The sequence below is a fragment of the Brachyhypopomus gauderio genome, unplaced genomic scaffold (genome assembly GCF_052324685.1).
Source record: "Brachyhypopomus gauderio isolate BG-103 unplaced genomic scaffold, BGAUD_0.2 sc67, whole genome shotgun sequence".
NCBI lineage: Eukaryota > Metazoa > Chordata > Actinopteri > Gymnotiformes > Hypopomidae > Brachyhypopomus > Brachyhypopomus gauderio.
The window spans coordinates 1,280,061-1,300,825 of NW_027506888.1; the positions used below are offsets into that span (position 1 = coordinate 1,280,061).

General features: G+C 41.7%; 1 protein-coding gene across 2 annotated transcripts in view; it reads right to left on the reverse strand.

Annotated features, from left to right (window-relative positions):
- Positions 1-460: 460 nt before the first annotated feature.
- The window catches only part of LOC143490885 (adhesion G protein-coupled receptor E3-like), a 30,253-nt gene continuing 9,948 nt past the window's right edge, over positions 461-20,765 (reverse strand). The window contains exons 3-18 of one of the 2 annotated variants that reach the window (XM_076989428.1): positions 20,013-20,063; positions 13,855-14,022; positions 10,591-10,953; positions 10,216-10,413; positions 9,750-9,823; positions 9,504-9,581; positions 9,192-9,378; positions 7,400-7,519; positions 7,058-7,236; positions 6,726-6,884; positions 5,140-5,346; positions 4,657-4,889; positions 4,422-4,488; positions 3,186-3,277; positions 2,726-2,888; positions 461-1,411 (exon numbers count right to left, since the gene is read on the reverse strand). In XM_076989428.1, coding sequence (XP_076845543.1) covers positions 1,328-1,411; positions 2,726-2,888; positions 3,186-3,277; positions 4,422-4,488; positions 4,657-4,889; positions 5,140-5,346; positions 6,726-6,884; positions 7,058-7,236; positions 7,400-7,519; positions 9,192-9,378; positions 9,504-9,581; positions 9,750-9,823; positions 10,216-10,413; positions 10,591-10,953; positions 13,855-14,022; positions 20,013-20,063 — 2,423 coding nt within the window. In that variant the 3' untranslated portion in view covers positions 461-1,327. Of the gene's footprint in view, positions 1,412-2,725; positions 2,889-3,185; positions 3,278-4,421; positions 4,489-4,656; positions 4,890-5,139; positions 5,347-6,725; positions 6,885-7,057; positions 7,237-7,399; positions 7,520-9,191; positions 9,379-9,503; positions 9,582-9,749; positions 9,824-10,215; positions 10,414-10,590; positions 10,954-13,854; positions 14,023-20,012; positions 20,064-20,765 lie in introns of those variants that run through there. The other variant, XM_076989429.1, reaches the window with a different exon arrangement.

Here is a 20,765-nt window from a genome sequence, read left to right on the forward strand (position 1 = left end):
CAGCTTGTAAGTAGTTTGTATGGTTCACCCTACTGTTTCCTAGTGTTTGTAAATTTCCAATATTCCCATTTTTAAATGAATTTTTGTGCAAAGTCTTGTCTTATCTTTCTTGCGTAGGCCTGTCATTCATTAGATTTTTTCACCATCTTCAACTGTTCATATTGGTAAGCTGACTGTGGACTGTCCTAGTGTCCCTGATACTGTATGTGTCCCAGGTGTGAACTCCTTTTCCATCTTCTTCTTTTTCTGTGTTTCTCCTCCTTTCAGATTTTTTTTTTCTCTAAGTTGTCATGACCTGCTGAGATGAAGCAAGGTGCTAGCAACAGTTCACTGATACCAGCTGCTTTACACTCAACGTGAGACTTAACAAAATGATTCACATCTAAAGGATTTGAGTAATCTTGGAGCCTTTGATACACAATGAGTTTATGACATATGGAAAAACAGCAGCATCAACAGAAAAAAAACAACAATACATTTTATTTTACTAAGCATGTCTTAAAAACAATGTTTACAAAACACATTATAACTAAATAAGCACTGATAAGATTATGATAACCAGGGAAATACTGAAATACAAAGGCAATATTGACTACTGTTGAAAAACGTTTTGCTCTTGCCTGCTATCAAAATAGTAAAATCTCCTGATCCACCACCATACTGAGGAAGCTGTTCCTGTTGTACAAAGTCAATCAACATTTCTGAAGAGACAAAAAAAAAAAGAAAGAGAAGCCAGCTAACTGTGTGCAAGAAGATTTTTCTAACTGCCTGCTGCACATTACTAAAAGATCTTTTGATTTAAGCCAGAGAAGAGAGCACTGCGCTAATCCTATCCACTTGATGCCGCAGAGGAACTTCAGGTGAGAGTAAGAGAACATTGTGGACTCTGGAAATATTAGACCTATGTGAGAGTCCGACTCTCATGACATTGATCTTCTGGGTAAAATATTAGACCTATGTGAGAGTCAGACTCTCATGACATTGATCTTCTGGGTAAAATATTAGACCTATGTGAGAGTCAGACTCTCATGACATTGATCTTCTGGGTAAAAGCATGTAGGTTATTCAAACTGTTGTTAAACTTTTAAATTCTAAAATAATATTGATGATTAGTCATATTGCATACATGCTAGAAGCTTGTGATTAAGTTAGCTGGTGACTTAGAAGCGCTGGCACTGTCCAAAATGCTGTTTCATAGCGTCCCTGCTCAGCACTTCATGTAGCAGCTTGAGTTTATGGAAAGAAGATGAGAAGTTGTTCTCAAACACATAAAAAGTGTGATGTTCCACCTGACAGAATTTGTAAGACCCACATATGAAAGATGTGCTCATCCTGTCATCTGGACCTCTGTTACGGTGCTTTCACCGGGGATGAAGAAAACGCCAAACAACTTCCTGTATTGTTGTCTGACCTGGAAACAGATGAAGGCGACATCAGTGACCATGTCACACTACACCACTAGACCAGTTCCAGTAGTAGACGCCAACTGTATGTCACTCATGTAACCTGGAACCAGCTGAACTAAGGAGCCAATTTTGTCCCTCACACTGGTTTCACTGATTTACAAGTCAGCAAAACATTTAAGACAAACTAATTTAGCTTACAACAGCCAGGTTTTTGCATAACAGTGTTAAAACAAATAAGCTAAACACAGATTGAATGGAATGGACTGATGAAGGCAACATGTATTTGTATGAGAAAACATATATGAGAGTTATAATAAAATTTTATAGGAAAGAGGAATGAAAATGACAAAAAAGATTACAAGCTAAAATATCATTGCATTTTAGGTAGACAAGTAACAGGTGTGAAAGTGAGACAGGTGACAGGTTTATAACTGTCACATCTGCCACTAGAGCCACTCCCACTCCCAAGCCGCTCTATCTCACTCTCAAGACCTAATTAGTGCCACCTGTTATTTATTTCGTGCTAATGCCCCTACACTTCCTACACTTAAATATCTTGTGAAGTCTCCATGTGTATTACTAGGCGTTTCTGTTTTCTCTGTGCTTTCTCGTGTACTGACCTGCCTTTCATCCCCAGACTCAGCCTCCTGTCAACCCCTGGATAACTGCCAAACTCTGACTCCATGAGACTGACCTGAACCATCTAGACGCCCCATACCCAAAGCGCGGCCCGCGGGCTATCTATTTATGGCCCGCGAGCTGTTTTGAAAATTGTTTTTTTTTTTAGGAATCTTTTTTTTCAATCGCGCTATCCACTCTTATTTTGAAATCGCGCACCGCGATCTCAAGACGATGCCGGGGAAACAACAAACACGTAGCAGACGCACAAATGCGTTCACCCCCCCCTCGACAGTTTACGTTCGCTACCCAACCCCCCCCCCCCCCCCCCCCCCCCCCCCCCGTAACCCCGTAATTGAAAAAATAAAATGTGGCCCGTCATCATTTCTATTTAAGTACCCCTGATCTAGACTATGTGATGTATGAATGTAACGAATGCTGAATGTGTCCTCCTCTGACTTAGTGTCTGTGCTTCATGCACAGGAACATTTCTCTGGCCTCCAGCGTTCACCTTTCCAATAAAACCCCTCTAGCGTTTGGATCCTTGTCTGTCTGATCCTTGTATGTTTATGAGATCTTACAATAACTGAGACAGGTAATAGGTGTGTAAGTGAGACAGGTGACAGGTTTGTAAGTGAAACAGGTGATAAGTTTGAAAGTGAGACAGATAAGTCTCTTAAACACAGCAGGTGTTTGCTGACCTCTTGGTTGAAGATACAGTGGACCAGGAAGATGAAGGTGCCCTGCTGGGAGTTGAGGATCAGGAAGAGAATCTCCACTACCTTACTGCTGCTTGAGAAGATGCCCAGGATCCAGGGGCAACCGAGGATGACCGCTTGGGCCATGGTTTTAAATGCAATGGTCCTAAAAAGACACACACACACAAATTATAAGCTTAGAATTTCAGCCACTGCAACTATACTATTAATTAGCATCATTAACATTGTAAAATGCATAAAAGACCCTTATATTTCATAATTTCTCTGCATGATAAAACCAGCATCAGTATGCACAGAGTGAGCACAGGACATGAACAGAATATCAAACTATTGCTCAGTATACTATACTGTATATAGTATACTGTAAATGTGTATTGTAAATGTGAGCATTATGACGTATGAATGCAAATTTGTAATGTGCGTAAAAAATAGCATATGTTACCTCATCTGTTTGATCTGAGACACGTCACTGTTTAGACGTGTCAGAGTGACCCGGATATTGATGATGATTAAACTGAACAGGATCGTGTTGCACTGCAAATTTAATAAAACGTCACTGAATTAATAGTGTAAAATAATCACACCAAAATGACCTGGTCCTCCAGTGCTTCACAGTACCTGCTGTCAATGCTTGTGACAACTTAATTGAGGTAAAGCAATTACAAAGTTGTCAGCATGCAGATGCACAGTGTGGTTGATAATCACCAACTATTGCACAAAAACTGTTTCTTGGAATTGAGCTTAGTTTTAACTACAATTAGCATTACAGTTAAACATTTTCAATAGTTTAAATTTGCATAACATTTCAGGAGTAGCCAGATCCTTGCGGATGAGATCAGTGAGGTTAGAGATGGGTGTGAGGGGGGTGAGGATGTGGGGAGCAACTCCTGAGTAGTGGTTTTAGCTTTAAAAATAGGTCTGCTGGTGACCTTGCATTTTGGGGTAAATTATATTAATTTAGACATGTCTAAAGTCCGGCCCACAGATCAATGTTCAAATTTCCACCAGTCAATAATATGCGTTCGCCAGCACTGTGGACCAAAGTATAAAATACACTCATAGAAAAAATATATATATATTTCATATTTCACCAGAAGGTGGCAGTACATTTGTGGAGATACGGTATAAGCTAACGCCCCCTCCATACTCATGTCACGGTAGGCTGGGCCAGATCCACAGGGGAGCTGCCCACTTAACTCCACCTCTGGTTCACTCCCTCGGTCTCACTCACCCACTTACTGATTATCACACACACCTGTCCCTCATTTCTCCTCACCCCGTATAAACCCGCAGGTCCCGGCAGTTCTTGCTGTGCATTCACCTTGCGCTATTCAGGAGTGAGACCTGCACGTGACGTCATCCGCTGCCTGCTCTTCCTACGCCAGGACTTATTGACTCTTACGCTTTTTGCGTATAACTTGCTAAACGCTATGAGCATGCTGCACTCCTTTTGTTTATGTAATCTGAGTGTGAGCTGTGCTTGCTCGACTTTATGGAGCCTGACATTAAAGAAATATCAGCACCATTCGTTCCGTCTGCTGCTTCAGTCACCCCGTTACAACTTAGAGCATGAGAGACTGTGGATAGTAAGGTCATCAGTAGGTGAAAGGCCTGGGTATAGCTTCATAAATGCTCCACCATTTGAAGAACATTGAGCCATCAGTCAATCAGCACTTACAGCCAGAATTACACAAACCGGACCCAGGAAACTCCATGTAAAGCCCCTCTCCTCCTTAAGCCAGCATCTACAGAAGAAAACAAATACACATAATACAAATGGCTGGTAGATGTTCTTAATACAAAAACAAATCCGTAAGTTAAGTAGACTTGACTAGATAAATGTGAATGGATAAATGTGAAAGCCCTGCCCCCAAAATCTGATTAAAGTGCCTCCGAACACTCTCCACACTCACTTTTCACTTCCATATCCATTAGGCACCAGTCCAGCAGACACGCCCACTATAAACAAAGAACTCCCATATCCAAACACAATCAAAAACCTCTTTATAACCATCTCCTTTTGCTTTGATCTGATCCTTGATAGGCTCTTTACAGTCATAAAGAGCAACACAGCATCAATCAACATCCACACAAATGCAGAGAGGAAGAGGAAGTGCAGAACACCTGCCAACAATGCACATACCAGCTGGAGAAAGAGAGAGAGAGAGAGAGAGAGAGAGAAAGAGAATACAAAACAATTATATTGGTGTTTGACAGTGATCACAAAAAGTAGAGACTATATATAACATTATATATACATTTAGTCAATAGTTATGAAGGTATGTTAACTTTTGAGGTACAGTTACTCAAAAATGTCTGATTGCTAGGTTACTCATTTACTAAATCTGAAACGGGAATAATATTTCATGTGGGTAAACGTCTTCATGGTAAATCACCTGGTTAGGTTTTATGTAGTGCAGGAAGTGATCTGTGAGTAGGAAGAGGAGATGAGCCAGAAACAGGCTTACGCACAGGTTGATCAGAGCCGGGTTGCTCACTCTTGGGTTCCCACGGAAAATGGCAAAGGTCAACAGGGCCAAGCTCAAGAACACTAGCCCTACTGCAACAGACACGGTGTTCAGCATATTTAACAGTGGATCAGTCTAAAAGGAAGTAAAAGAAGTAATCCATCAGGAGGTCTGGTTAAAAATATCAGCCAATCAACACGGCACTTGGTCATTATAGAAGGATGTGGGGATCAGTAGTTTGATAAGCTGATACAAATTGTGTGCATCATACGTTTCAGAACACTAACATTCATCATTCATTCAGTGTCCACTAGTCTGATATCTGTGGCATGGCAATCACAGATTATTGCCAGTACATAGATGTCACTTCTTAACCCCAAAGTCTCTGGCTAACAAATTTGTTCTGGTAATGGCCCATATACACTCATATAAAATATGTATGTCTTTCATATATATGTGAGGAGAATGCAGTAACATCGCTCTGTGAAACAGGGTTAGAGTCCTGTCTCCTCCTCTTATCACACCTGTCACAGTCACCACAAACTCAGACTCCCCAGTTGATTGATTGCACTGTCTCTCATTCCCCAGTGTGTTTAAGCTCTCATCTGTGTCTGAGTTCACTCCAGTTTGTTAAGCCTTCCTGGTTTTGCCTGCCTTGGGTCTTATTTGGAAGGTATTTTTAGACCTTTTTTGTCAGGATTGGAAGTGATCTGGTAAGAGAACTGTAACGCTTGATTTTTAATTTTTAGTTTTGTTCTTTCTCATACCAGTGATTCTGGCTAATGTACGGCGGTACCGGAAGACCTGTCGTGTTCTTTTTCCTGTGCTGGACCTGACCTGTCGTGTTCTTTTACCTGTGCTGGACTTGACAAGTCATGTTTTTTAACCTGTGCTGGACTTGACCAGTCATATTCTTTTACCTGTACTGGACCTGACCTGTCACATTCTTTTACCTGTACTGGACCTGACCCGTCACATTCTTTTACCTGTACTGGACCTGACCCGTCATATTCTTTTACCTGTACTGGACCTGACCCGTCATATTCTTTTACCTGTACTGGACCTGACCCGTCATATTCTTTTACCTGTACTGGACCTGACCCGTCATATTCTTTTACCTGTACTGGACCTGACCCGTCATATTCTTTTACCTGTACTGGACCTGACCCGTCGTGTTCTTTTACCTGTACTGGACCTGACCCGTCGTGTTCTTTTACCTGTACTGGACCTGACCCGTCGTGTTCTTTTACCTGTACTGGACCTGACCCGTCGTGTTCTTTTACCTGTACTGGACCTGACCCGTCGTGTTCTTTTACCTGTACTGGACCTGACCCGTCGTGTTCTTTTACCTGTACTGGACCTGACCCGTCGAGTTCTTTTACCTGTACTGGACCTGACCTGTCGAGTTCTTTTACCTGTACTGGACCTGACCTGTCGTGTTCTTTTACCTGTACTGGACCTGACCTGTCGTGTTCTTTTACCTGTACTGGACCTGACCTGTCGAGTTCTTTTACCTGTATTGCCCTGGCCTGCATGATGAGAGCGAAGGTTGAGAGGTGGACACAGGAGCACACACTGTGACTGCTGTTGGTCTTCATAAGTGTACAACCATCTACAACCCATTCACTTTCCCTCCAGTACACACAGGAAAGATTATGATCAGGGTGTAATATCTAGACAAGAAACAAGGTGGAAAAAAAACTTAGAATAACTTTGTATCAAATACTTTGTTAACCAGCAACCTTATTTTGTAACATCCTAAACAAAACATCATTACCTCAGATTTAGAAGTATTTATTTAGATTAATTTGTTATTTGTTGTTATAAAATTCAATGCATAACTCACTGGAGTGTGTTTCAGGGTGAAGTTGACGGGTTTGGTGAGTGTTCTGTCGGTGGTGCTGTGTAGTGTGACTGACACCACAGTGGATATTAAAGTTTGCACCACTTTGGCTCCACTGACGAAGCTTCTATTCAGAACACTGGTTATGTTTGTGTAGCTCATGAAGGACACAGCAGCATGTCCTGAACCAGATTCACAACAATGAAAAAAGCTGCATATAAATGTCTTATTGATGTTGTTGTTATTATCTTAAAATATAGCAATGTATTATGTAGCCATATTATAAAAATGATAAAAATAGAGACAGTTAGTTAAATATTAGGTAAATATTTAAATTACTTATACCTTTATTAAATTCCCTTTTAGACATCCCAATGAGATCAATTTCCATTTGAGCATCTGCTGTGTTGATGAGAGGTGATTTCTGCAACAAACTATTTGGTCCAACCGCAAATACATGGATCTCTAATACAAAACCATATTGTGGTTACATTAGCAGTATGGAACACTATGGAAAGTTGTTCGGCTTCACCTCAAATACACCACAATACCCAAAAAAAACCCCACAATACCCCACGATACACCACAATGCATCACAATCAGGCCCGTTGACAGTCTTGCTGGGGCCCGGGACAAGAAAGTTTCTTTATAAGGTGGAATTCAAGCACTTGTACGTCACTTTAAAGGTCCATTTCTATATTTCCCAGAACGTTAAACTTAATTAAGTTAAATATTTATACAAATTGTAACGATTCAAGGGCGGGGATGACGCACATACAGATATTCAAATTATTTATTAGAAGAACAGGAAACTAAACACAGAACAGTGAGGGCTAATGAGTGATAAGGTAAGTAGACAAGGAAAACATACACTAGACTAAACGGCTAACAAAACCATAAGGAAACCTAACATGAGCCAGGCAGAAAACTATGAGACACTAAACTGAAACAGAGAGAGCAAACAAGGCGAGGGAGACACATACACAACGCACGTAGAAAAACCCGGGAAGTAACAACGGGGAGGACGGCAACTAAAAGGAAGGAGATACTAACAGGGCAAGGAATATAATAAACAGCTACACGAGACTACTATGAAGAAACTAGGGAAGAGTACAGAGACAGAGAGACTAGCAAACAATACAAACTACATGGAGCTGGGAGGCTGGATAACAAGGAGAACTATGACAGTAGATTAACACTAGGAGGGAGGTAGACAACAAGAACATGAACACGAAAGCAGGGAAAATACAAAAAACCATGAACAGGCAGACAGGGAGGTACTCACAAAACCACAATGACCGACATGGGAATGAAACACCACAGGGATTATATACACTGGACAAGACAGAGAAACAAGACTCAGGTGTGCGAGACTAACGAAGAGGGCGTGACAGACAGACGGAGGGACGAATGGGAGCGGGGAGCTAGGCGGGACCAGGGAGGAGGGAGGGGCTGGACGTGACACAAATACTCGAAATAATTCGCTTTTTTATCACATTATTTAATGGTTGTTCATTTTCAAAACGCCCAATCTTAACGTCTTCACGTTTTCTCATGTTTCTTCCTGGAATTTGTTAACGTAATACAAGAGAACTGATCAGTTAGACAGCTATTTGGTGTGAAACGAAGCAGTTACAATTTCAAGCATTTTCAAGTACTTTAGCCTAAATTCCAGCACTTTTCAAACCTGGAACACAATGCAACATTAAAATTCGTCAGGTAAATGTTTTTCCTTTTTTTTCTGCGCTCCAGATTTCTGTATTTACTTTAACTATCCACCACTGTATTTCCCACTGTTGGGCGGGTACCAGCTGGTTACGGCGGTGCTGGATCAAACCATTTTTCAGTGGGAGTCGGGGGTGTATGCACTTAATGGAAAATATGCAGATAGATAAAAAACATATATATTTTAGCCATTGAGCTTATTTTGAGGACAGAATTTTATATTAATGAAAGATTTCAAGATTATTTAAAATTATAGACTTTAAATAAAAAAATAATTGCTGGGCTCTTTGATGGGCCCCCTGTCCCTGGGGCCCGGGACAACAGACCCGGTTGTCCTCCCCGTAGACGGGGCTGATCACAATACCCCGTGATACCCCACAATACACCACAATACTTGAATCTGTGTGGTTACCTATATCTGGGAGGGAGATGCTGACTGAATAGTTGGTCTCTGTGGTCTTCACCAGTTTAGATGCCAGTTTCTCCGTGGTATTCAGCATGATGCTCAGAGAGGAGACTAGTTCATCTTGATGAGTGCTTACAATGCTAAGTGTTTGGTGAGCAGTAGAAATGAACAATTCCAAAGCTTTCTCCACAACCTGCTCAAGAACCAGATCAAATAGATGAGATCACTTAATTCAGATCAGGGAGAATCATCAGAGTAACAGTTTTGTTATTTTAAAGTATATTTTAAGATATTTTTATGTTTAGCTTTAGTACTCACATTCTGTGGCAACTCCTGAGCAGTGATGCCATCTATTTGGCTTGAGAGACTTTTATAACACTCTTCAATTATATTAGCCTAAACCAAAAAGCAAGTTATATAAATACCTTTTTGCACAGAATCATTAGTGACAATAAAAGTTTTACAAATTTTATCCCCCATTTCATTTTTACTTTATTGCTTGGACTAATTAGCATATACATGCCATTGGAATTATCCTAACAGGACCTTTCTGAATCTCTTTACCTCTGATTGTTGGTGTAAGAGCTTATTAGTATCCGTCCATGCTTGGCAAACGTCAGACACTGTAATATTTGGAACTGACAAAAGAAAGGTCATTGAGAAAAAATGTTATCGGTATAACCAGGAAATCCATAATCTACTTTAAAAAGGAATGCTATTAATTCTGCCATTAACATTTTAAAGTTATACAGACTAAGAGTCTGTTTTGATATAATCTGAGATAGAGTTACCAAAGAAGAACTTTAACTCATTTTTAGATGTAAAATTAAACACCTGTAATTGTTTTCTGTTCATCATAAAGGGGCTTGATTTTCTTCATGACTATTCAGACATGAGAACTAGTTTCTTAATAAAGATGAATATAATGATCTGGTATCTTTATGATTTTTCCATTTCCATATTAAAGCCACTCAAGCTTTTGTCTTAAAACAACATTTCTGTTAACCTGCAATAACAAATACTACCATACCTGTTGCCACAGTGGTCATCACAGTGACAGAAGATGTATCCGTTGTAACAGATGTAGGAGCACCTGTACATCCATAGGAGTCCCCAGTGGGCAGGAATCCATCAGGTGTGGAGAGTCCAGCGTCACACACACAGCTGCCGTCAGCATGATTACACTGAGCATGCTCACCACAGGACTGTGAGCTGCAGGATGAATGCTCTGCAAGACATGAAAAATTTAAAGAAAAAAAGCAAAAAGAAAGAGAGAGAGAAAAGGAGCTGTTTTACACCTCAGGTTAATTTTGCTGTGCTAAAATTTTTTAATAGTTTAGATTAGGCTTAGTCTTGATCCTCCACAAAAGTGAACTGTGTATTTGTGAACTGTGTCACTTCTTACTTGTGGAAAAAATCCCCATAGTGGGAAAGAGATAATAGATGAAGATTCCTCCGCTGCAGATCGCACGGTTAAGACTTTGCTTAGTAAAAAAGCATCGAGAACTGGTGCTCTGCATTAAACCGCACTTTTCCAAGTTCTGATTTGAGCTCTTCAGTGGCTTGCATGACACGATTGAAAAGGTCATATTGGTACCACTTCTATTGCCTGAACAAGTGCTGTCTAAGACATCTCCACCAATGCCAGAGATCCTGTACCATCCTTCCTGCAGTTTAAAATCATTCATTGGCCAGTCAGCAAAAGAGGTGGAGTTAAAGCCAATATTGCGCCATGGGTCAGACAGGATCTTAGGAGACAGACAAGGATCTGTGAGGCAGAAGGTTAGTGAGAAGTCAGACTATGAGCATTTTAAGTACACATCCATATATATATATATATATATATATATATACACTACCGTTCAAAAGTTTGGGGTCACTTAGACATGTTCTTATTTTTGAAAGAAATGCAGTTTTTTTTTTATTTAGCTAACAATAAATGCATCAAAAATACACTCTATACATTAATATAATTAAGTAAATGACTATTCTAGCTGTAAACGTCTGGTTTTTAATGCAATATCTACATAGATGTATGGAGACCCATTTCCAACAACCATCACTCCAGTGTTCTAATGGTACATTGTGTTTGCTAACTGTGTAAGGAGGCTATTGGATATTTAGAAAACCCTTGAAAACCCTTGTGCAAGTAGGTTAGCACAGCTGAAAACAGTTTTGCTGATTAGAGAAGCTATAAAACTGACCTTCCTTTAAGCTAGTTAAGAATCTGGAGCATTACAATTGTTGGTTCGATTAAACTCACAAAATGGCCAGAAAAAGACAACTTTCAATTGAAACTCGACAGTCTATTCTTGTTCTGAGAAATGAAGGCTATTCCATACGAGACATTGCCAAGAAACTGAAGATTTCCTACAATGGTGTGTACTACTCCCTTCAGAGGAGAGCACAGACAGGCTCTAACCAGAGTATAAGGAGAAGTGGAAGGCCCCGCTGCACAACTGAGCAACAAGACAAGTACATTAGAGCCCCAAGTTTGAGAAATTGACGCCTCACAGGTCCTCAACTGGCAGCTTCATTAAATAGTACCCGCAAAACGCCAGTGTCAAGGTCTACAGTGAAGAGGCGACTCCGGGATGCTGGCCTTCAGGGCAGAGTGGCAAAGAAAAAGCCATAGGCCTATCTGAGATTGGCTAATAAAAGAAAAAGATTAATATGGGCAAAAGAACACAGACAGAGGAAGATTGGAAAAAAGTGTTATGGACAGACGAATCAAAGTTTGAGGTGTTTGGATCACACAGATGAACATTTGTGAAACGCAGAACAACTGAAAAGATGCTGGATGAGTGCCTGACACCATCTGTCAAACATGGTGGAGGTAATGTGATGGTCTGGGGTTCCTTTGGTACTGGCAAAGTGGGAGATTTGTACAAGGTAAAAGGCATTTTGAATAAGGATGTAACGATCTCGGACGGGGTGTGACGCAGGAGCAGGTTTTTAACTGATTTATTGCATAAAAGGTGGTAGACTACACACAGGGAGGTAAACGAGCATGACATAAACCCAAGCTAACATACGATGATTAACATAGAGAAAGGACCGTAAACAAAACCGAAACTGATTAACACGTAACACAGCAAATACAGAGATAAGTAAGCCAATAACATCAATACCATAAAAACAAGACGGAACTAACAAACGGACATAACCTAATAGACCTATGCAAGACACACAATCAAAGCACACTAAAACAAGACTACTGGTAAACGCGAACAAGACAAAACTACTGAATACACATATGATTAACTCGTGATCTAAACATTGAACTAACACGCCGACCTAAGACGCATACTGATATACATATAGAATCCGGAAACATGAAACAAACATCGAAACATCGAACTGACCCGACGACTGGTATGTATACAGGCACAACCACCAAATTCCTAAACACCAAATAAGCGCAGCAACCAAACCCACCAAACTGCCCAACGATATCCGACAACTGAGACACAAACACACAAGAAGAACTAACATAAGAGTAGGACCGAAAACAGGGGCAGACAGAAGACAACAAAACCAACCAAACCGACACGAAAGGAGACGGAGGGTCAAGTTGACAGGGAGCGTAGAGGGACCGGAGCAAGGAAGCACTCAACGAAGTAAAGACGTAATCACCCGCAACAAGGGCTAAAACAAAGGGGATTAAATAATCTGAAAAAGGGGAGGGGGGAACGAGACGCAGGTGATACACTGATGACAGGGGCGTGATGGACAGAGAGAAAAACAAAGAAGAGAATATTAAGGCGGGACTAGGGCAGACAACATGGGACTAAGGAGGGGGGCGGAGCTGGACCTGACAAAGGAAGGCCACTTTGCACTCCATTTTGCAACACCATGCCATACCCTGTGGACAGCGCTTGATTGGAGCCAATTTCATCCTGCAACAGGACAATGACCCAAAGCACACCTCCAAATTATGCACAAACTATTTAGAGAAGAAGCAGGCAGCTGGATCTCAACCCCATTGAGCTGTTGTGGGAGCAGCTTGACCGTATGGTACGAAAAAAGGGCCCATCAACCCAATCAAACTTGTGGGAGCGGCTTCTGGAAGCATGGGGTGAAATTTCTCCAGATTACCTCAGCAAATTATCAGCTAGAATGCCAAAGGTCTGCAATGCTGTAATTGCTGCTAAGGGAGCATTCTTTGATGAAAGCAAAGTTTAAAGTAGAAAATTATTTCAAATAAAAAAAAACATTATTTCTACATTATTTTGTCAATGTCTGGACTATATTTCTATTCATTTTGCAACTCATTTGATAAATAAAAGTATGGGAAAACACAAAATTGTCTAGGTGACCCCAAACTTTTGAACGGTAGTGTATATATATATATATATATATATATATATATATATATATATATATATATATATATATATATATATATATATATATATTACTGCTGTCAATTCCAGGTGCCGCGATTAAAAGTCCTCACCAGGATTTTGCTCAAGCTTGCTAGATTTTCTAATTAGCAATCCAGGTAAAATTAGTGGAATCAACACAATCCAGGAAGCCCCTGAGCAAAATCCTGGTGAGGACTTTTAATCGCGGCACCTGGAATTGACAGCACTAATATATATATATATATATATAATTTTTTAAAATCCATAAAATATGGAAATTGCTGAGATTGGGAAGATACTACCTTTATCAAGGCATTCACCCCATTGTCCATCTTTGTCATAGTCAGAAGTTGTGCTGCACCACAGTGTGTGGCGATCCAATCCCACACATGTATGGTAAGAGTTTCCTTTGTAAGTAAAAGGCAGTTCACATGCAGATCCTTTAGCATTGCCATTAATGGTGAAATTATCTAACAATGAAGAGAAGGAAAAAAATCAGATTGTATGTTAATCTAACTAAAATTCTAGACTAACATACTTTTAATTTTAATAACTAACATGCTTTTAGACTTTAATATTCCGATATCCAAAACAAATAATGAAACAAAGATTTCAGGACCATTTTTAATGACAAATTACAAGGATTAAACGTCACATAAGGGATAATTTAGTTCAATGCTGGCTTTGTAAAACCATTGTTGACTATAGTGTTTGTTTTGATTTTAAAATATTTCCTGGAGTTTGATTTAATTATCTATATGACCTCCACCTGTGGATATTTCAAGATTTCTGTCAGACACGATTGTTTATGAGGGATAATTTTGTCATGGGAATTGATTGAGTAACTAAGAATGTTACAACTGATCTACAACTGATCTATAATTTGAAAAACTGGATTGTTTTCACTGTCAGTATATTTTGATGATTGTCATGTGCCTGCTGCCTTAGTGTTATATAATGTTAACAAAAAAACTTCTAAAAACGTTCTGCTTTTTGTCTGTATCTTGTATATAAGGAGTCTGGAATAGCCTTAAAACTATTTCCGGCCACAAGAAGCCTGACTCCCAGGCTGGAGGGGACCAGAAGTGGGTGAATGAACTCAACCTGTTCTTTAATAGGTTTGATCACTCACCTGCCCCCTCCACTTCACAGACACCACTGCTGGGATCTCCCTGTCTGGCACCATCAGCATACTGCCCCACACCCTCTTTTACACCCAACCCCCTCCCTTTCAACTCACAGCCTCCACCAAATGGCTCTCCTGCTGACACACACTCCAGCAGCCAGCCCCCCCACTCAACCCCCCCACCAAACAGCTCTCCTGCTGACACACACTCCAGCAGTCAGCCCCCCCACTCAACCCCCCCACCAAATGGCTCTCCGGTGACACACACTCCAGCAGCCAGCCCCCCCACTCAACCCCCCCACCAAACGGCTCTCCTGCTGACACACACTCCAGCAGTCAGCCCCCCCAATTAACGACGTCCCAGGTGAGAGGTGAGCTCAGGAGGATCAAGATCAGGAAGGCTGACAGGCCCAGATGGAATCAGCTCAAGGCTTCTCAAGTCCTGTGCAGACGAGTTGTGTGGTGTGGCCGGACACATCTTTAATCTCAGTCTGAGATTAGGGAGAGTTCCACAGCTGTGGAAAACATCTTGCGTGGTACCAGTGCCAAAGACCCCACACCCGAAAGACTTTAATAGCTACAGGCGTGTGGCACTGACCTCACACCTGATGAAGACCCTGGAGAGACTGCTTCTTGTCCACCTCTGCCCCCTGGTGAGTCCAGCTATGGACCCACTTCAGTTTGCCTACCAACCTGGCATTGGAGTGGAGGATGCCATCATCCACCTTCTACACAGGTCTCTCTCTCACCTGGAGAATGCTGGGAGCATCGTGAGAATCATGTTTTTTTATTTCTCTAGTGCTTTCAACACAATCCAACCCACACTACTGTGGGACAAGCTGGAGTGCGCTGGTTTGGACCATCACCTCGCCACCTGGATCTTGGACTACCTCACAAACCGACCTCAGTATGTGAGGACACAAGACTGCCAGTCTGACGTGGCTGTCTGCAGTACGGGGGCTCCACAGGGAACAGTCCTGGCTCCCTTTCTCTTCACTCTCTACACTGCTGACTTCAAGTACAGCTCTGCCAGCTGCCACCTGCAGAAGTTCTCAGACGACTCTGCTATTGTCGGCCTCATCAGTGAGGGAGATGACAGGGAGTACAGAGGACTGATGCAGGACTTTGTGGATTGGTGCCAGAGGAACTGCCTGCAGATTAACACCAGTAAAACTAAAGAACTGGTAGTGGACTTCCGCAGGGCCAAACACTCTTCCCCTGTACCAGTGAACATCCAGGGAATAGACATTGAGATTGTGAGGTCCTACAAGTACCCGGGTGTTCATCTCAACAACAAGCTGGACTGGACTGACAACACAGCTGCACTCTACCAGAAGGGTCAGAGCAGACTACATCTCCTGAGGAGACTCAGGTCCTTTGGAGTGGAGCGTGCGCTCCTGAGGACCTTCTTCGATGCTGTGGTGGCATCAGCCATCTTTTATGGAGTGGTCTGCTGGGGCAGCAGCATCTCCACTGCTGACAGGAAGAGACTGAACAAAATCATCAAGAAGTCCAGCTCTGTCCTGGGGCCATCTTGACTCGGTGGAGGTGGTGGGAGACAGGAGGACCAGGACCAAATTCGAGCACATGTTGAAGAACCTGTCCCACCCCATGCACCACTCCCTGTCAGCACTGAGCAGCTCCTTCAGTGCCCGGCTGCTGCACCCGCGGTGTGTGAAGGAGAGATACCGCAGGTCCTTCCTTCCAGCCGCCGTCATACTGTACAACAAACTCTCCATAGTTCATACTGTACAACAAACTCTCCATAGCTCATACTGTACAACAAACTCTCCATAGCTCATACTGTACAACAAACTCTCCATAGCTCATACTGTACAACAAACTGCACACTGTACTTTACTGCTCTTACTGCTCTACCATGTGGAATATTTAAATCTACCATGTATAATAACCATAACTGTTTAGAACTACATACATTGCATATATATTTATACTCTTTATTTATTTCTCTGTATTTCCTGACACTATGAAATGTGAAATGAAATGTGCCATATTTGTCAATTGTGAATTTACACCCCAATCGAAATTTGTCCTCCGCATTTACCCATCTGTGCAATTAGAACACACACACAAACACACACTAGTGATTACTAGGGGGCTGTGGTGCACACATGCCCAGAGCGGTGGGCAGCCCTAGCCCTGGCGCCCGGGGAGCAGTTGGGGTTAGGTGCCTTGCTCAAGGGCACCTCAGTCATGGCCTCAGGTCTGGGAATCGAACCCACGACCCTCCGGTCACAAGGCCAGTTCCCTAACCACAAGACCATGACTGCCCTATTCTCTGCTGCTGTAACAATGCAAATTTCCCCGCTGAGGGGTTAATAAAGGATTATCTTATCTTATCTTATCTTATCTTATCTTATATAAATGAAATCAGTCAAACTGTTACGGGCTTGTTACATAGGCATAAAGATTATGTAACAGGGCAGAGGGCAGGCATGAACCCAAAGCTAAACATGGTTCGTTAGCCTGATCTCTCTGAGGTGGCCTCAGCCTATATAACAGCTTCACAAAGCCCATTCTTTTTGGCATTTCTCTGAGTGAATTTTCATTCTCAGAAAACATAAGACAATACACTCTGTTTCATGATTTAATGTGGAAGCAGTGATTGCAGAGTCTCTGACAACTCCACCATCTCTGTTGTCACCCACATGCATGTAAGGTTACTCATCTGTGGGCATGTCCGAGATGGTAGGCTGTCACTCTTCCTGTATGGTTGCAATGTTGTGTAATACCACACGTGCCATTATTATGTGGCACGCCCTATCAGGGGTTACTCTGAGCCCCTTCAGGCTCTGGAACCTGGCCTTGAGGATTCCTAGCGTCATTTAAATTCTTGCCCTGGTTTTGCTGTGGGCTTGATTGTAGCAGGACTGTGGTCCAGGTGCAGGATCTGAATAGGGAGTCATAAGGTAGGCCTATAGGACAGGCAGGGATACCCTCTGTCTCCATGAAGGAGGCCGTCATAGTGTCATATATCGCACTAGGGTTTGCAATGATTTAACTATTACACTGCATGTGAACAACTAGCAAAACTACCACAGGCCTACCATGTTCACATTTGTTGTACAGTGTGAAATCATCACGGATTTGTGATGAGGTGGGAAGCATCACATATGATCTCGATGGTGACTGGTTATTTTTGTTACTGTTAAAGATAAGTACATTATTCATAAATATATAAGGGTTATAAAGGTTAGTATGCTACCTGTACATTAATGCTATGGATGGATTTTATGTTTATGTAATCCCCTTCATGTTCTAATGGTGCTGGAATAGGTAACATATGTGGGTTCCATCAATGCAGCCAATCACTCTAGGACAGTGGTTCCCAAACTTTTTCTGCCGTGCCCCCCTTTAGTAGATGAGAATATTTTTGCCCCCCCCCCCCCCCCCCCCCCCCCATATTGACTAGGGATGCACCAATTCATGTTTTTCACTTCCGATACCCATTCATATATCTGAGGCTTAGTATCGGCCCATATTGATCCGATACCGATCTGATAGAGTAAAACAGTGCTGAATCGACTTAAACGCCCACATTCCACTTCCTAGTCGCGAAGTATTGCCGACTCATGCCGCGTACCAAGCCTTTCTATTACCTGTCTGCTTTCCTGTGTTCCGACCCTCGCTTACGTCCCCGACCTTGTCTCCTGCCTAGTCCCTCTGTACCTCCTGACTTCGGCTCCCCCGGTATGACCCTGGACCGTCCTGACCACGCCAAGACAACGCAGTTGTTACTAGTCATAGTGCTCGTGATACACCTGCCTGTGTTTGTACCAGCGTTTCATTTCAATAAAAGCGGTGTTCTTCCGCATTTGGATCCCTCTCTGCCTGTTACACCACTCCGGCTCTGGACCGACATACAGTAGCTTTGCTCTCCTACACTATAAAGAAAACTTCCACTAGCAAAAAAAACGAAGAGCGATGTATAAAAATATGGAGAGAATTGAGGGCTGATCCGCGATGTGTAATATTTGAAATGTGACGCTTAATAATGTTACTAATGTAAGTAATGGATTGTGCTGAAAAACGATAACGTTCATAAAAAATAATCCGAAAACGATAGTAGGCCTATGTCTATTCAGGGTTATAGTCTCCCTTGTTTCTGGTTTGGGTGTGGGTCATTTGCTAAGAGGGAAGAGTTATCTACTTTGGAAATATGCGGTCGCTGTATGAAATCTGATTCCGCTTCGAGATGTTATGCTTTGCCTAATTTGTATGATTCAGGATTATTCGCTCGTGTTGTATTACTCAAGTTCGCAGTGTTTAGTGTCAGTTTATATCTGGGTTAGTGTTATCATTGTACGTGTACGCTTGATTATTGATTGTATTTTTGTGACTGATTTTTTTAACATAGTGTATGGTTTAGATTACTGTTTGTCTCATTCCCTGTCTGGTCGTGAATGTTGTACGTAACTGTAGTGTTTAAATATTCATTGTTTAGTTGTTACGTAGTAGTCCAGTTCCTTGTTTGTTTATCCCTGATTTGGTTATTTTGTGAACTTTATAAAGGTCTCTTTTTGAGTTTATATTACGCTTCCTATTTGTTATTGATAGTTGGTCTTTTGTGTATTTGTTCGTTTGGTTGTAAATCATGCCACGTACGGTGCGCACAATCCGGTCACAGGTGATAACCTTGCGCATCCCGTCAATTTACATGCCAGCTCTCCTCGGCACGTGTGTCCTCCTCCTAGCACCGCAACGTTACACTGAGACTCGCTTAGACATCGTCCGTGTAAGAGATAGAAGGGTATTAATATGGTGACTTGGTCATTTCATGTCTTTTGTGTTGTAAGTTGTCCAGTGCTTTACTGTATATGGGCAGGACCAGCCAACAGGAATACTTATAATAATAAAAAAACAGAACTGAACTAACTAGCAAAAGGAAATGAACAAAACACTAAGGAAGATACACAGCACAATACTAGAAACACTTGACTTACATATGACAACCAGATTGAAGCAAAACAATTCATTCATACATTTAATAACCAGCCCTGAACAAAGGAAAATAAAGGGCTTATGAAGGACAAAGAAACAAAGGGAAACAGGTGGGACAGATCATAGAAGGGCGGAGTAACAGATAAGAACATATACAATTTCCTGAAGGGATCCGTCCCAAGGGATAAATAAAGCTCTATCTATCTATCTAGAAGGAGATACGAACGGGAAAAACAGCAGCACATGGAGAAAGGCTGGTCAGAGCTAAAGGGAACCAAACAACAGGAGTGACAGGAGGGGGCGGAGCTAGGCGTGACAATAGCACAGGAAGATTTCATTGCAGTGTTGGATTTGTACAGAATTAGTACTTACAGTAAATTTCAGTAACACCAACTGTACTTAACACTGCAGTAGCAATGACCCCTGGTGTAGAGAGAGAAAGACATTACTGAGTACACATCCATATTTATCTAGTACTTCAGAATGATCAGCATCATGGAAATAGACAATTAACACAATCAAATTCAGGGATAATCCAAGACTGGGATATAAAAATAGTGTGCCATAACTGATATTAATCTATATTTAGTCAACCATACCATATTCCTTATTCATAACATAGTTTGTAATGTCCCTACTCTTTACATTTATCAAATATGAAAACAGAAGTGTAGGCAATGTATGTATTGTTTGGCCTGTCAGTGCCTGAGTGACAATGAATGGCAAAGGTGTGTGGACCATTTATTCAAGGCAGGACAGACTTATTATTGTTGCTATAGGAATTGTGGTAAATTCTCTACAACAATACAGTTAAATTAAAATCCTCAGCACTGTCTTGTTTTGCCTCATTTGGCCTTCAGAAAAGCTTAACCCTGCCTAACCCTACCAAATCCATCATAACCCATCATAACCTTGCCAAACCCAACATAACCCATCATAACCCTGCCAAACCCAGTATAACCCATCATAACCCTGGCAAACCCAACATAACCTATCGTAACCCATCATAATCCATCATAACCCTGCCAAACCCATCATAACCCTGCTTAACCCAGCATGGCCCTGCCTAACAGCCTGCCATGTGTATATCAGCAGCACAGAGGTAGCGTTTAACATGGTGGCCCC